The sequence below is a fragment of the Crocodylus siamensis genome, chromosome 12 (assembly GCF_052110815.1).
Source record: "Crocodylus siamensis isolate JL-2025a chromosome 12, ASM5211081v1, whole genome shotgun sequence".
Taxonomy (NCBI): domain Eukaryota; kingdom Metazoa; phylum Chordata; order Crocodylia; family Crocodylidae; genus Crocodylus; species Crocodylus siamensis.
Window position 1 is genome coordinate 4,717,937 of NC_143406.1, and position 17,398 is coordinate 4,735,334.

Genomic DNA, 17,398 nt, shown 5'->3' on the forward strand with positions numbered 1-17,398 from the left:
ATCGCAGACCCAGATTGTAGGCTCAACCCTCCTCCCTTGAGGGAAACTAAGTGAAATCTTGTGACCAAGGGGAACCATGCTGCAGTACATTGTCTGAGTTGAACTAACCCCGTCTGTGACGTCAGCATGTGAGGTCAGCCTCCCCCATGACACAGCCCTGTCCTAGATCCTTCTCCAGCAGACGTTGCGCTTGGTTGTTCTCTCTTGTGTCCGAGCTGTGCACTGCACCCAAGGTAGCGCACAGTTGTCATGAGTCTGGTTTAAAAAAAACCACCCCAGTTCAGAGGACTGTTGAAATACAGAGAAGGGAAACCTCCAGATAGCTCAGAGCCATTCATCTCAGGGCTCTGGGATGACCCAGTTCACTGGCAGGTGGCAGCCAATATTTCTGTATGTGTAACAGGTGATGGGCATTGGATGTTTTACTAGCATGCTCAGATGAAATGCTTGTATGCCTGCTGGCTAACAGGTGAGGTTTCTAACCTAGCTAGGTCATCCTTCCACATCATCTGACATGGCCAGTTTATGCATGCAGAGGAGAGGGGACAGGGGAGGTGGGTAGATGGCCTGTACTGCAAAATGTTCCCTTCTCAAGTGTCCGTTTCCTTGTGAAGCCCAGGTCACCAAGAGGAGCCCTTCTTTCAACTGGGCCTGAAGTTACTAGTCAGTGAGATGGGAGAACCAAGCTGGGTCTTGCACAGTTGACAAAAACACTGATTTCGGGTGCTTCAGGAGTGAGATGCAGTTGTATAAAGTATCTGCATCGTGATGAAGTCAGTATAACATAATTGTTTTCTTTTATGCATGTAGGAATGTCCTGGATTGCTTTTCTGCTCCTCTGACATATTCTTGTTGTTAATTCTGCCTAAGTCCTGTATTTAGTATGAAAGTATTGCCCCTGGATTATTCTAATGAGAAGGGGAAGGTGTAAGGAGACTAGTTTCCACCTGGAGTGAATCAGTAACTCAGATGAAGTCAATAGCACACAGCAATGTGTCGGACGCACTTCAAACAATCATTGAGCCAGGGAAAATGATGATGAGAAGGTTTATTAGGGTTTCATGGGATTACAGACAGTGTCATGAGCTGGACTCCTCAGTTTGCAGCCATTGTCTGGTGGACGGGATAAAAAGAAAAAAGGGGGTTAGTTATTTTTTTCTGAAACTGTATCTTCCTGCAAAATTGGAGCCATTGTTTCCTGGTGAAGTGAGGTCCATTACGCTCCTATGCTCGAGGAATGGAACTAGGCCTCTTAATGAGCCTGAGCCAACCAGCTTGCGATGCTGGAAGGGCTAAAGATTGGGCCCTGACTTTGGAGACTAAATAAATTATTTGATTTTCAAAGGTGCCAAGCGGCTGGTGACTTTCCCTAATGGTCCTCCAAAAGCTATGGATGCTGCTGGGTGTGCAGTGCAGTGCTCTTACTCCAGAGTCTGACTTCGGCTCCTAAAGTGAGGACCTAAGGGCCCATCTTTTGCCAGCCTCATCAGTGCACACAGTAGGTTTGCTGTGTTAGGATGACCCACAAACTCTCATGGAGCAGGAGGGGCTCCAGCCCCAAGCTCTGGCTTAGCCATCTAGAACCACGTGAAGAGGGAGCTAGAGATGGATGGTCTGGGATGGATAAACTGGGTTGTTGTTACTTAAACATAAAGCACCCAAGTGCTGCTTAATCCAAGGTCAGAAACCAAACTGAGCCCCCAGAGCTCTGCTCTAACATGCCAACACCCACCTTGTGTATCCAGTCGATGTAGGCAGACACCCGAGTGAAGACAGTCGGCTTGTTCAGCGTGTTGCAGCCCTCAGCAGACCCAAAGCTCACGATGCCAAACACCTGCCACACGTCACCGTGATAGCAGTTCAGTGGGCCTCCAGAGTCACCCTGGCACAACACAAAATACATAGGCCTTCAGCATGGTAACAGGCCTTCTGGCTGATGGACAAGGCACGGCTGGCTTTCTGCTGGGACGACTATGATATAGGAGAGGATACAGGGAGCATGTGTGACCTCTTTGTCTAGCTTCTTGGGCACAGTGCATGGCCCTGGTGCCCTGAACATCATCTAAACTTCAGGCATCACTTGCCCCAGAATAGCAGCCACTCCAGATTAGGTCGTGGTGCTGAGCAGTGAGAAGAGCAGGACCCCAAATTCTTAAGAAAACTGTTCTGGGATCTTGAATGAAGCCGGCACACAGCAAAAGGCTCTAGTCTAAAAGCACCCTTGCTCCACAAGAAGCTCCCCCTTGGTGCAGAGATGACAGCATCCCTGCTGGAGACCAAACCTCAAGAGCCAAACTCAGTTTTCAGCCCTTTGCTAAACCGAGGCCATGAAAATATTCAGTTTGCTACCATGCGTAGAAGAGGCCAGGGCCTCCTCACTGCGAGCTGGTTGCTGGCGGTGCTGAACATCTCTGACGATGAAGTTTTACCATATGTTTTAATCAAAACTCTAAATTTAAAAAAAAACAAATTAACCCTCCTTTTTAAATCAGGAAGTCCTGTTTTGTTGTGTCTTCACGGCGAGGGAGTCTACATACAAGGGAGTCACTGATCTTCAGGCGTGAGAATTAAAGCCCATGTGGTGGCCTCCATTCCCTGCTATGGGTTCATTCACTTGCCATCAAGGGTGATGATCAGACGATGCACACAGTAGCACAACCAACCAGGCAGGGAAGACTTACGTTACACGCAGAAGTGACTCCATCTCCTCCTGCACAGACCATGGTCTTCCTGACCATACTGCCCCACCAGGCCGGCTGAGAACATGTGGCATAATCCACGATGGGCAGAAGCGCCTGCTGGAGGTCATCAGAGATGGGACCGTTGGCTGCAAAACAGGGGATCACAAAGAAGAGAGCCGTGAGGAGCATCCGACACAGGTGGCAGGCAAAGTCAGGACCACCTCCGACCTCGGGGACGTGATGTCAGAGTGATAATAGCCAGACCCTATATAGGGCTTCCATCTATGAGTGCTTTAAATAGGAAGCTGGTATCCTGACCTCTGTCTGACATGTGGGTTAAATGAAGCAGAGAGAAGCGAAGCCTTCAACAATCATTCAACAGCCCCTGTGACAGGACTGGGAGAACCCAGGTCACACAAATTTTTGCTTTCTCCTCTTGACCACACTGTTGCCCGTGGATGGAGCAGGTCACTGCTTATTCCTGATCGGAGGAGATAGCAGTGCATGAAGGGCACATGCAGCAAGGCCCAGGGGAGAATCCCTCATGGCGGCCAAAGGGGCAATGGGAAGAAAGTGGAAAAAGGCTAATTTTTTTAGCTGCTGATGGCAAGGTGGGACTAGGAAAGCTCTAGGAGGTAATGCAGGGGAAATCCTTGCATTTCAAGCAGGAAGACTAGTTAATTCTCCTGAAATCTTCCCCATCCTCAGCTCCTAGGGTATCTTAGCTCTCCTCTACTGTCTCGAGAGCTGATCTGGCACTCATGGATGTGGCAAACAGCCAACTGGAGAGTGTGGTTCAGGAGATGAATCAGGTGTTGTGTCATCTTTGCACTAGCAAACAGGACCTGCTGTGCGTTTGGCCCGCCCGCACCAATTCTCCTTGCCCAGAGCAGTCCTACACCAGCCGGTGCCCACTCTAACCCCTCACGTAATCTTGACTGCCCCAAGTCTCTGCATTGTGAGTGGGCAGCGGCCACAGCATGTCCCCATGGGAGCAATGGACTGGCAGCCTGGCAGAGCCAGTCTCGCTATTCAAACACAGACCCTGCACTAGCCATCCCCAAAGCATTGGTGTTAGGGCACGTAGCAGGTGCTGGAAGGCACGGCTCTAGCACAAGCTGCTCTACTTACTCCAGAGACGTCCCCATCCAGTGACATAGCAGGGGAAGCCTTGGGGCAGAAGCTCGCCCGCTGGTGGCAGGCAGGCAGGCTGGATCGTTTCACTCGGTACCACGTGCTCAGCTAGTTTGATCAGGGCAATGTCGTTGCTGAAACACACATTGGAATTGGGAACAAGGGGTAAACTCAGCTGGAAATCGCAGGGTGGTTTTTGGGGAGGATCTGTGACCTCAGCACCTTCCCTTCAAGTGATGTCGCTCCATCCTTCCCCCGCCTAAAGAATCATGGGGCACGACGCTGGGTCAGACCTGGCCCCGGGGGTAAGTGGGGAAAAATTGCTGACTGCTGACGGCACACAGCAATCATTTCAAACAAGATTGGCCTTTGCAAAGAGCAACTTCCCCTGTTGCAATTTTCAGAGCATTTTTTAGGTTCTGGGAAGAAACCAGGCTGATTTGATGGAAGCTTTGTAGATAGGATTGATCAGTACAAGGCTGCAGATCCCACCCACCCCCATCCTTGCATGTTAGGAACCAGTAGATTTACATGACAAGTAGGGAGATCCATCTCTCGTGGACAATGATCTTCTCTACACCAACAGTCACAGCACCAAGTTCCTCTTGTTTCAGGTTCTGTTTCCCCAGAACGACTCTGTAGGTGTTGCTTTTGCTGCATGAACAAACAGAGCAGGAGAAAGCATGGGTATGCTGGCAAGTACCTTGATTTTCCACTTACCTTGCTGGTATCAAATGAGCTACCACATGGAGATAAGGCCACCAGTGAAATGTAATGTGCTAATTCATAAGCAGGCTGCAGTGGAAGGCTGTTTTCTTTCCTGAGAGCCAGCCAGGAGGGGAGGACAAAACCCAGCCCATCCTCAACTGATGAGATGGCAAGTCTTGCTCTTTTCCCCTCTTTTCTTCCCCAGTTCGTTAACCAGGGCTGCTCCTCTGCACTAAGAGGCAGGACTCTCTCGCTCTTTCCTAAAGGGCTTTTTTCTCTGTTTCTTTTCTTACTGAACGATCTCAGCTCTAATTTGTGGCCATGGAGGATCTGCCGTGTCCCTCCCTCTTTGATTTCTCATGTACCTGATGCAGTGAGCTGCCGTCAGGACCCAGTTGGTAGCAATGAGGGTCCCACCACATGTGTGACCCCAGGCTCCGTTTCTGCTGTATTGGAGGGAGATCTGCAATGCAAACACACAAAGACATTACCTGGGTTTTGCCCTGTGCTCCCAAAGGCAAAGCTAGAAGAACCACACTTGTGCAACAAAAATGCTGTAACCTCACCTGCCAAGGCCAGCTGTGGGGTCTGGTGTCTTCACCCCCTACCACTCGGGAGACGAGAGGTGGGAAGTAAGGATGGCCACAACTTTGGGCTGGGAAATGCAACAGTGAATGAGAGATGAGCATGGCAAAGGTACTGTAAATTTTTACTTGCATCCTGTCCCTTGTCTAATTAGTAGCCCATTAGGAAGAGTAATGAGACTATCCAGGGTACCCCAGGAATGGCAGTTCCCTAGTGAGATTTCTTTTCCACCCGTCTGTTCTTTAGTCTGACTATACGGATGGCGAACCCTTCATCTGTCTGAGCTGCAGTGGACAACCCAAAATGGGATGCTCCCAGAAGCATGGTGGGGTGCACCACACTAACCCAGGCTGAGAGGGTACGTGTGTGTATACAATAGACTGCAGGAGGGAAGAACAAAAATCACCCACGCAAGTTAGCTTCTCAGGCTTAACTGCTAGGAAAAACTTTCTCACTAGGAGGGTAGTAAAGCACAGGTTACTCAGAGATTTATATGATTTGGCTAGAATACAGCCTTTGCTGGGATGATATAGTTGTGGATGGCCCTGCTTTGAGAACGGGCCACCCATCAGATTCTGTTATTATAGGTGCCCGTCTCTCACCTAGATGGCCATTCGGAGGCAGAGGCCAGAGCCTAATTGCCCAGTGACCAAATTCTCACCTTGCAGGAGTTTGCCCGGAAGCAGAGATCAGCACAACGGTGGGAAGCTGAAATTGCCACTTCCCTGGGCTCTGACTGTGAATGCACTTCATCTCTAGGGCTTTCACGTGGCCGTATCATACCCCTTAAGTACCTCTGCTCTCCCCAGGTCCCCCTGAGTTGGTTACTCCCAACCGAACAGCACGGACACCACATATGAAACACTTACCATAGCCATAGCCCAGGAGCAGGATAAGGCACACAAACCTGAACATGGTGGCTTGAATTGCAGGCTCAAGGAAGGCAACCTCACGGTATTTATAGTGCAAAACTAGCTTGACCCGAAGCCAGGAGCGGGGATGGTTGCAATGGAAAGCCACATCACCATGAGATAAAGCCTCGGTCCTAACCTTGGCGAGTTATCATTCGGCAAACACGGCACGCTGGGTGTTTCTTGAGAAAAGAGGCATGCCTTTGCTGTGGAAAATCGATGAGCTAGAGCATTGCTCCTCCCTGGAGGGTAGCGGGCAGCCTGGCTTCTCTGAAATGTGGCCACCATGGGACTTGCCGGGGATGGGATTCACGTTACTTAGCAAAGGGGAAAAGAGAGTATTTTAACCAAGGACCCACCCCACAGCCCCTCACCATGGGGCCTTGCCTCGCAGATTGAGCTGCCTGGCGCTCCGTTCGTCTCGTCTGAAACTCACCCCCGTCTTTCGAAGGCAAAGGGCTGGGCTGCCCCTTCCAGGTTGCCTGAGCATGCTTCAGTTCGCACAGCAGCGACACCGTCCGTGCCACAGCCCAGGAGCAGGGTGACACACTGGGTGTGTTCGGGGAACTAGTCATGCTTCTTGGGTGATGACCTAGACCCGGACAAGGTGTAGTCCTGGAGGGGTAATGGCTGTCCGTGCACTACCGTAGTGGGCCAGCAGTGGACTTTGAAGGAGTGGGGAGATGTTGCTCCTCAAAGGGGAGAGGGACGTTTAGTCCAAGCAGTCTCAGCACAGATCCTTACTGTGGCCCCTCGCAGGCTTGCACGGCCCCGCCAAGACCCGCATGTTACCGTTTCACGTAACGTGCATCGCCAGCCCTGTGCTGTGACGTGCATTGAGCTCAATGGCTGTCCCTTGGGCAGGTGAAGGGTTAAGTCATCCCTCCACTGGGACGTGGCCAGCGAGCCTGGGAATGGGAAATCTGGTGATTAGATGGGGCTTGGGACCCGGCTCCAAAGGTTCCCGGGAGCGGCCGTCTGCTGCTGGCGTATCGCCCGAGACGCTGCCCTCGAATCTGTCGTCTGCTCTTGTCCGCCCTGGGCTGGGGCCCTGCGTACGGCGCTCCTGAGTCTGATTCCTGACCCCTCATGTGGACCCATCGCCTCTGACTTGTCTCCCTGCTGCTCCTTCCCTGTCCCCTCTCCCACCTCACGCCCACCTTTCCTTCAGCACACAAGCGTGCTTCTGTGCCCCGTATTGCCCGCCCTGCTCCTCTGGAGCCACGTACCGCTCCAGCTACAGCCCCCTTCTCCACTGCTTCCAGTTTAGTGTCGCCCTGCCTCAGTCTGCTCCCCTTCTGTGTCCTCTGGTCCGCTGTAGTCTGGCTACCTTCCAGTGACAACTTTCTCTTGGCTTTTCTCATTGTAAAAGCCTGTCTCCTGCCAGTTACCACTGCCCAGGGCCACACCATCATGCTTAAGGATGTTTCAAATACTCCCCTGGGTGGTTACATGCTTAGATGTATGTATGTATGTATCAGACATGTATGTATATATGAATGTATGTATCAGACATTTTTTCTTGGTAAGATTATTCAGATCTACATGCACAAAGACCTCAGATCGCAGGGTAGATGGGTGCTGGCAGCTATTCACCGGAGAGCAACAGATGACGCAGGCTGTTCGGCCTTCTGCATTCAGGGTCATACAGCTAAGTTACCAGCTGTTAGGAGGTGAGTCTTTCCTGGCTTTCTGCTGGTTGAAGCTGGATTCCAGCTGTTCTTTGCTCCTAGCCACAGGGTGGTGGGCAGTTTTTTTGCCCTTTCAGTGTATTTACTCTATTGGTAGTAGAAGAGTTGGAGAGCAATTGATCTCCATCGATTGGTATTGCTCAGCTGTAGCAGAGCCCAGAATATGGCCCCTTGTGACCAGTGTTAGACTCAATATGGAATTTAAAAAGACGTGGCTGTTTATGGGGAGCAATCATGCTATGCTGCGTGCAGCGAACCAGGCCATGCCTTTGTGCCATCAAAGACAAACCAAAGTTGCTCACTAAATGCTTCTCAGTGGAGTCTTGTACCTTGAGTGCCTAATAATAATTGTGTCCTTGAGTAGTATATACAAGCCTCACTCTGATCAGCTTTTCCATGGGTGTGAAGAATGAAATATGAACCCCATTACAAAGAGTAGGTTAGGCTTAACTGATGCTGATAAAGAGCAAGGCACTGTGATTATGTAAAAGAGGTTTTATTCCTGAAGTGCATTCTCTTCCTGGACCAGTTTGGGTTTTCATGGTCACCCATCGCTACAGTCTTAACAGTGGAGCCCCTCGGTGATGCTTCTGTCTGGACGGCACCTGGATTTTGATACCTGACAGGATCGGTGCTTGGATTGTGTTCACAAAGCCAGTGCAGTACCTGGAGCCTGGGCTCCGTTACTCCTACCAGCTCTGTGGCATTGAACACTACAGACTTCAAAGGGGCATCAGGGAAGTCAGGTTGTCTTCAGCACGAACAAGGGTGGGAGAACCTGCCCTAGAGAGAGAGGTGCTCTCTCTTCTGCTTTGTCTTTTTTAAGTGGAAGTGTAAAGGGACCTTATTGCTATTTCCGTGTCCTCTGCTGTAAATGTCACTAAAGTAATGCAGCTGTAGCTTTCTGCTTTTAAACTACCTGACCTTTCTCCAGCCTGTGATGGTTTTTGAAGGTTGCCACGTATCTCAAGTCAGGAAACAGCCTGGCCTTTTATAAAGGACTGGAGCATCTGAGTTGAAGTCTGGGGGATGGAGAGCTGGGATGGGGTTTCAAGACCTGGGCCTCATTTTTGTGTATTGAACCTAGGCTGGAAGCAGTTCAAGCCCAGCTCGCCATCCCCCAAGTTCAAATCAGGCTGTTTCCTAACTTGAGATGCATGACAACCTTCTAAAAGTATCACAATGTTTGAATCGTGTTGAAAAAGTGAGTTTCGAGTCAAGGTCTGAATGTACAAACCAGGGTCAGTTCCAGTTGCTTCCCACCACTTCCCTCATGCACTGGGCTAGGGAGTGGTGTTGGCCACTCAGGGGTAGATCCAGAAAGCCGGGTCAGTCTTGCAACCTCATACATGTAGGCATCCACCTTCCACTGTGTGGGGGCCTCATGCCCAAGTGAGGTGCTTGGGCTCCCTATACAGTTCCTAAGGAGAGTTAGGCACCTACAAGACTAGCACACTGAATGGGGACCTGCCCCAAACTTGCTGGTAGCAAGACCAAGGAGAGGAGAAGTCCCATGCCCTGTCTCAAAGACCACGCTGGGGGCACATGCTTCCCTTCATTTTGGATTCATGGCCATGAACCTTCTCCTGGAAAAAGGCACCCAAAGCAAGTGAAAGAAGAAGATGGAGATGCTGCTGCCCCTTCTTATGCCCAGCTGTCAGTGTAACCACCTGGCATCTGGTCTGAAATGCCTATGGGCCATCATGACTTAGAGACGACTGGGAGAGGAGTAGCTTGTGTCTGCGTCCTGAGCAGGCGTAGGTGTGTGATGGGTGCCAAACTGCCGAGTCCCATCAAGCCCACGTGGGAACTTTGACACAAAAACGGAAGCTGCTGTGGAGTTTGGGCACATCCAGAGTTAGGTGCCAGGTGAGGAGGGGCTGTCAGGTTTGCTGCTGTGGACTTGGGTGCCAGTGTTCAACCTGTACCCCCTCTAAGGCATCAAAGTCCTTTCACAGTCCAGCTCGCTAAAGGGGTAGAGACTGCAAAACACCCTTGCAGCGACATCCTCTGTAAAATGCTCCAGTCTTGAACTCAGCCTGCTGTGAGGATTGTTTTCCCCCATCTGCCTCGTAGTGAACTCGACCAAGGAGTAGTCTGGAGCGCTTGTGTCTGGCACTTGGGAACAAGGCTATTTGCTAACAGGTGTTGCACAGCAGGCCAAACAAGTCCTTAGTTATGGATCCATTTTTCAGCCATGTCCTGGAAATGGTGTATCCAGCTGCTCAAGTTTCCCAGAGCCGCCCTGCCACCAAGATCCACACTGTTTGCCCGAGATGCAGCTGACTTTTATTGACCTTCCTCATGTATACAAGTGTGAAATATTGCCTGTAAACTAATTGGCATTAAAGCGCAGGGGGGTCTGTCTTTCCTGTCATGTCTAACCTATGATGCCTCCTGGGGATGTTTGAAGCAGTCAGCGCTTTGGCCCTTTGAAAGCCTTCACAGTGCAGCTACACACGGACACAAGCTTAGCTTAGCACAGGAAGGATGAGGAGATGTTCTCTGGGTGCTGTCACATGGGAGGATGGTGTAGATTATCAATCCTAATACTGTCTTCAGCTTTCCATAAAACTAACAGGCATAAAATTCAGTCTGCAGAAGTCTTTGGACTGGCGGGACTGGGCACTGCGCAATGGTGGGTGTGTGCATGTGTGCGAGACCATCACTTCTTTGCATGGGCCTAAGGAAGCAGATTAGTAGGAGGGGAGCTGCCTCAGGTTCCCATGCAGCTCCCCTGACCGGTGTGTGCACTTGCCCAGGATGGAGGTGGATGCTGCGACTGGGTAGCAACAGGGCAAGACTCACTGCAGCTCTGTCCTCCCCCTTCTGCTTCCTACCCCACAGCTCCCTGCTTTGCTTTCACTTCCCCTCCACCTCCGTTCTTCCTTCTCCTGCGCAAGGGGCAGCCCCAGGTCTCATTAGTTTGCATTCGGTGTCCTGTTAGAGCTCACTGAAAAATCCCTAAAAGGCTTCGGGCAGGGGATCTCTTTTCTAGGCAACTGGTCTTTGACAGGGCTTTGAGCCTGAAGAAAACCTGTTGCAATGTAGCTATCCATTGCCACACAGAGACTTTCCTTAACAGGGGGCTGTAGGGAATAGGAGCTGGGGGTAAGGACTGCTGTGCTAAGGACCACTCTACAGGATTGCTACCTACCTTGTTCCCCCGAGTGGCTGCTTCTCCATGTTTTCCCCACCCCTTGGGTTCAGTATGTAAGCAAGGGGAGAGTCTAACCCTACTTCTTCTGTCCACTTCCCGGCTTGGACTGTGGGCACCACGGGTGGAGGCCCCAGCTGATCGGCAGCTGGTGACAGCACTGTGTTTCCTCCTTGAGACACCTACTGCTTTGACTCCAGAAAAACCCAGCTTGGTAGCCACTGTTTGAGTAAAGAGAGGGGAGAGAGTTGGGCATGAGCTGCTGACTGCAGATGTGCTCCTCTGTGGCAGGATGGTGCGCATCTTGGTGACAGTCTTTGCCAGGCCTTCCTGTTTCGCTAACACAGGGGCTTCTGATGGTGTCAGGTTGTCCACATCTGCTTCTTCACTATATTCATGGAAAGGGATAGTGGCCAGCAGAGTTTTAAACAGCATTGTCTATCAGCCATGTACACAAGCAAAACATGTTCTTTGCCACGACAGCATGGTGTTCCCCTGAATTGAGTTAAAGCTGGGGGACATGTGTGTCCCCTTGGGACAGAGCTGGTCTATCAACCTCTAGAGCCAGCTGCTAATAGTGTGTGGTATGTTGGTAGTGATGCTGGTACCTGTATTACATTGATTGGGTCTGAATTACTTTTGTACGCTGTTGAGGGACAACGTAGCATTGAGACTCTTGACTATTTCATCTGTTAAGTTGCAGCCCAATATAATCTGTAAGAAAGCGTGTCGAAAAGAGGGTGGGGGGTACCTTTACATTTCAAGAACCTGAAATTCAAAATTGATGAGGTGCCAACCACAGCACACACAGGAGATATAGTTTTTCTTTTAGTTTAAAAAAAAAGATAGATGATCGAGTGTGGGAGAGCCGTGGACGCATCAGAAAGAGTAGACTGAATCCTGAACTGAACAGGGTGAAAGAGGAACAGCGGGATCTTCAAACCAGACACCAGAGGCAGACTGTGATACGTAACCAGGCAAATCAGTGAGAGTCCACCACTGAAACACTTTAAAAAACTAGGCCGCAGCCTCTTATCCCTTTAGATAGTGCTGGAGGTCCTGGGTCTAAAACCGATCGACTAGCAATATATTGGACATGCTTCAAGGGCTGCTTCGAACCAAGCAGAAGGTTTATTAGGCTTTCATGAGATCATCCACAATGTCAGGAACTGGACTTCAGTTTTCAGCCATTTGCTGTTGGAGGAGATAAAAAGAAAAAAAAGTGTTATCTTTCATGGACTGCATTTTCCTTCTCCCCCAGAGTAAATGGCCCCTGCTCTTTCTAATGCATCCAGAGCTGTCCTGTGCGCAAGGAGTTACAGAAAAGTCTGTTGATGAGCCTGATCCAAACAGCTTGCAGTGTTGGAGGGTCTAAAAGCCAGATTATAATCCACAGTTTGTGGTTTAGCCCCTTCTCTGCTTGCTCCTCCTGCTTCTTCCCCCATTCCTTAATGAAATGCAAAGACTCTCCCACCACACTCCATGTCCCACAAGCATTTGGGGTATAGAGATCTTAGCCAGAGATGTCAAGCTCAGATCTGGATGATGACACTTCCGGATCCACCAAGGTATCAGTAGCCGAACAAGCAGACTTGGGAGTAGTCTCCTGACTGGGCCACCTAGAATGGCTGGAAAGGGAAATGAGGGATGGAGGATCTGCAATGCATGAACTGGGTATGTGTCGGGCAAGGATTTCTGTGGGTGATATCTTCTATTGGACCAACTATATTGTTTGGCGGGGACAGAGACAAGGGTTACCTCTCTTCCTCAGGTCTCTGACAAAAAAGCAAAAACAGCAAAGCTAATGAGCAGGTAAAACAAAGCACCCAATGATATAGTTGGTGCAATAAAAGATACAGCCCACAAAAAATCCTTGCCTTGTATTTTTCCTGGCCTATCACAGCTACGTCATGCCTGTACTGTGTAAGGTAGGCGTGCTTTTCTGTACTGAACCAGAAACCACGCAGAGAAGGTTAAATACCCAAGACTTTGCTTTAAGAAGCAGACACCCACCTTGTGTATCCAGTCGATGAAGGCAGACACCCGAGTGAAGACAGTCGGCTTCATAAAAGCATTGCAGCCCCGACTAGACACAAAGCTTGCGATCCCATGCACCTCCCACGTGTCCCCGGATTCGCAGTTCAAGGGGCCTCCAGAATCCCCCTGACAAAAAAATAAAATACAGAGACCTTCAGTTCAGTAACAGACCTTGATGAGCTTGGTACGTGGGGAGGATACGACCCCTTTAATTTTCTGTGCAGTATTGGAGTGACTCGTGCCGGGAGGGATGTGGACAGATTGAGCGACTCTCAAAAGTCACTAAATTATTGTCTGCACGCAAATAAGAGGTGAACGCACAGTGAAGGATGAGACAAGGGCTGTCAAACTGGCTACTGTCTTTCCACCAAAGAGCTGACCAGGTCTCTGGTTTAACTTGCAGATAATTTCCCACATCCCCAGTGAGATGGGGTTTCACCATCCCTTTCAATCAAAGGGCTTACAGAAGTTCATGAGCATCACAGCAGACATTGCTGGAGGGACTTACGTTGCACCCAGCAATGACTCCATCTCCTCCTGCACAGACCATGGTGGTCTTGACGGTGCTGCCCCACCAGTCTGGCTGAGTGCACGTGGCATGGTCCACGATGGGCATCAGTCCCTGCTGGAGGACGTCAGGAAGAGGGCCGCCAGCTGCAAAACAGAGGAGGCCACAGGACCGGGACTATCAAGAGCATTTAACGTACAGGTGAAAGGCAAAACGTCTCCTACATGAGCAAGATTATGTCCTAGGATAACAGCAACGACAGCAGTAGTCCCTAGCTCTTCTGCAGTGCTTTTCGTTGGCAGATCTCACAGAGCTGAATAAGGGAGGTCGGTATTGTGAACTGTATTAAACAGATGGGAAAACTGAGTCTGCTCCGAACAAGCTGAACTCTGCTCCTCCTAAATGGTTCCTGTCTCCAGCTTCTGAGATTTCTTCACTTTCTTTGGGCAGCTGAAACCTTCTGTGGTTCCCAGGGAAGTGACAGACCAGCCAGTTTGTGGTGGAGAAGCTGGGTCAGTCTGGGGGAGCTGTGCCCTACTTCCGCTAGCAAAGGGGTTCCCATTTCTTTTGCCCGTCAGCACAGGTCAGCGTGCCTGGAGGTCTTTTGCAGCACAGTGCTGACGCTAACTTGTATGGGGTATTGGCTGCTCATCTCTCTCCATTGGCAAGGGGCGAGGGCCTTGACTTACGTGAAGCAGAGAGGGGTGAAGGAATGACCCAAGGATCATCCAGCGTCCCCTGTGGCAGGACAGGGAGACCCAGGTCACCAGAATCATTGCTCTGGACCACACTGTCGCCCGTGGACGGAGCAGGTCACTAGGGGCAGCGGCCACAGCGTGTCCCAATGGGAGCAATGGCCTGGCAGCCTGGCAGAGCCAGTCTCGCTATTCAAACATGGACTGTGCAGTAGCATTGGTGTTAGGGCATGTAGTAGGCACTGGAAGGCATGGCTCTACTCACTTGAGAGACGTCCCCATCCAGTGACATAGCAGGGGTAGCTTTGGGGCAGAAGCTCGCCCGCTGGTGGCAGGCAAGCTAGCCGGATCGTCTCACTCAGTACCACGTGCTCAGCTAGTTTGATCAGGGCAATGTCGTTGCTGAAACACACATTGGAATTGGGAACAAGGGGTAAACTCAGCTGGAAATCGCAGGGTGGTTTTTGGGGAGGATCTGTGACCTCAGCACCTTCCCTTCAAGTGATGTCGCTCCCTCTTTCCCCCACCGAAAGAAACATGGGGCACGACGCTGGGTCAGACCTGGCCCCGGGGGGCAGTGTGTCTTAGTAAGTGTGCACATGTCACTCTTCTTAACCAAGCCTGGCCTTTGCAAAGAGCAACTTCCCCCGTTGCAATTTTTGGCACACTTTTTTAGATCCCAGCATTTGGGAGGTAACCAGGCTGATGTGACGGAAGCCTTGCAGATAGTGTTGATGGGACAAGGCTGCCGCTCCACCCGCCCCCAGCCGTGCGTGAGGGCAAGCGGTGGAGTTACATGATTAATAGGGAGTTCCACTTCTCGTGGACGATGATCTTCTGCACAGCAGCAACCACGGCTCCTGGCTCCTCTTCTCTCAGGTTCTGTTTCCCCAGAACGACTCTGTAGGTGTTGCTTTTGCTGCATGAACAAACAGAGCAGGAGAAGAGTGGGCATGCTGGCAGGTACCTTACCTTTCCTGAAACCCTCAGCTTCCTTCCAAGTGTCAAAGGAGCTACAAAGCTGCGACAAGGCCGTGCATTTAATCTGATGTGGTAACTCATAACTGGGCTGCAGTGGAAGGCTGTTTTCTTTCCTGAGGGCCAGCCAGGAAGGGAGGAGAAAACCCAGCCCATCCTCAACTGATGTCCCCTCTTTCCTTCCCCAGGGCTGCTCCTCTGCACTAAGAAGCAGGACTCTCTGGCTCTTTCCTGAAGGGCTCTTTTCGCTGTTTCTTTTCTTACTAAATGATCTCAGCTTCTACTCTGCGGCCATGGAGGATCTGCCTTGTCCATCCCACCTTGGGCGCTCCCGTACCTGATGCAGTGGGCTGCTGTCATGACCCAGTTGGTAGCAATGAGGGACCCGCCACATGTGTGATACCAGGCTCCATTTCTGGTGTATTGGAGGGAGATCTGCAATGCAAAGATGTGAGGACGTTAGCTGGGTTTTGCCCAGTGCGCTCAGTGGAAAATCCATAAGAGCCAAGCTCGGGCACTGTATCCTCACCTGCCAAGGCCAGCTGTGGGGCCTGGCTTCTTCACCTCCTACCACTCGGGAGACGAGGGGTGGGAAGTAAGGGTGGCCACAACCGTAGGCTGGGAAATACAAGAGGGAAGAAGGGATGAGCATGGCAAAGGTACTGTAAATGCTTACTTGTGTCCTGTCCCTTGTGTCACTAGCCGCCCAGCTAGAAGAGCAAAGAGAGTATCTACGGTACCTTGGGGATGGCAGTACCCTGGCGAGGTTTCTTTTCCACCCTGCTCTTTTTTGGTGTGACTACATGGATGGCGAACCCGTCATCTGTCTGAGCCGGACAACCCAAAACGGGATGTTCCCAGCGGATGGGGTGCGCCACACTAACCCACTCTGAGAGGGTGTGTGTGTGTATAGAGTATACTGCAGGGGGGAAGAAGAATTCACCCACGCAGATTAATTTCCCAGCTTCAAAAGTGAGGAAAAACCTTCTCCCAAGGTGGGTAGTAAAGCACTGGAACAGGCTACCTGGAGAGGTGCTGGACTCTCCAGGGTGGACAAAGCCTTGGCTGGGATGATCTAGTTGGGGCTGGCCCTTCTCTGAGCAGGGGGTTGGACTAGATGTGACCTCCTGAGGGCCCCTTGAACCCTCATTTTCTATGACTCTAGTTGCCCATCTCTCACCTAGATGGCCACGCATAGGAAGAGGCCAGAGCCCAACTGCACCACAGCTACCATATTCCCATCTTGCAAGGGTTTGCACTGAAGCAGAGATCAGCACAACGGTGGGAAGCTGACTTTGCCGCTCCCTGGGCTCTGGCGGTGAACGCACTTCATCTCCAGGGCTCTCACATGGCCGTATCGTACTCTTTCAGTGCCTCCCTCTCCCCAGGTCCCCCTGAGATATCAAACCGAAGCACCCTCTCAACCAAATAGCACAGATGGCGTACATGAAAAACTTACCATAGCCCAGGAGCAGGATAAGGCACACAAACCTGAACATGGTGGCTTGAATTGCAGGCTCAAGGAAGGCAACCTCACGGTATTTATAGTGCAAAACTAGCTTGACCCGAAGCCAGGAGCGGGGATGGTTGCAATGGAAAGCCACATCACCATGAGATAAAGCCTCGGTCCTAACCTTGGCGAGTTATCATTCGGCAAACACGGCACGCTGGGTGTTTCTTGAGAAAAGAGGCATGCCTTTGCTGTGGAAAATCGATGAGCTAGAGCATTGCTCCTCCCTGGAGGGTAGCGGGCAGCCTGGCTTCTCTGAAATGTGGCCACCATGGGACTTGCCGGGGATGGGATTCACGTTACTTAGCAAAGGGGAAAAGAGAGTATTTTAACCAAGGACCCACTCCGCAGCCCCTCACCATGGGGCCTTGCCTCGCAGATTGAGCTGCCTGGCGCTCCGTTCGTCTCGTCTGAAACTCACCCCCGTCTTTCGAAGGCAAAGGGCTGGGCTGCCCCTTCCAGGTTGCCTGAGCGTGCTCCAGTTCGCACAGCAGCGACACCGTCCGTGCCACAGCCCAGGAGCAGGGTGACACACTGGGTGTGTTCGGGGAACTAGACATGCTTCTTGGGTGATGACCTAGACCCGGACAAGGTGTAGTCCTGGAGGGGTAATGGCTGTCCGTGCACTACCGTAGTGGGCCAGCAGTGGACTTTGAAGGAGTGGGGAGATGTTGCTCCTCAAAGGGGAGAGGGACGTTTAGTCCAAGCAGTCTCAGCACAGATCCTTACTGTGGCCCCTCGCAGGCTTGCACGGCCCCGCCAAGACCCGCATGTTACCGTTTCACGTAACGTGCATCGCCAGC

General features: G+C 51.2%; 2 protein-coding genes across 2 annotated transcripts; both read right to left on the minus strand.

The window, feature by feature from the left end:
• Positions 1-1,669: 1,669 nt before the first annotated feature.
• Positions 1,670-6,023, minus strand: LOC149854504 (chymotrypsin-C-like). Its single transcript, XM_090024670.1, has 7 exons — positions 5,984-6,023; positions 5,090-5,178; positions 4,889-4,986; positions 4,347-4,469; positions 3,813-3,949; positions 2,682-2,827; positions 1,670-1,882 (listed from the first exon to the last, which is right to left on the minus strand). The coding sequence occupies exons 1-7, from the start codon at positions 6,021-6,023 to the stop codon at positions 1,670-1,672; spliced, it is 846 nt and encodes a 281-aa protein (XP_089880796.1).
• Positions 6,024-12,043: 6,020 nt separating this feature from the next.
• LOC149854505 (chymotrypsin-like elastase family member 2A) lies at positions 12,044-16,584 on the minus strand. The gene is made up of 8 exons (XM_090023722.1): positions 16,545-16,584; positions 15,615-15,703; positions 15,423-15,520; positions 14,904-15,026; positions 14,373-14,509; positions 13,413-13,558; positions 12,881-13,030; positions 12,044-12,061 (listed from the first exon to the last, which is right to left on the minus strand). Exons 1-8 carry the CDS (start codon positions 16,582-16,584, stop codon positions 12,044-12,046), a joined length of 801 nt encoding a protein of 266 aa, XP_089879848.1.
• Between the last annotated feature and the right edge of the window lie 814 nt (positions 16,585-17,398).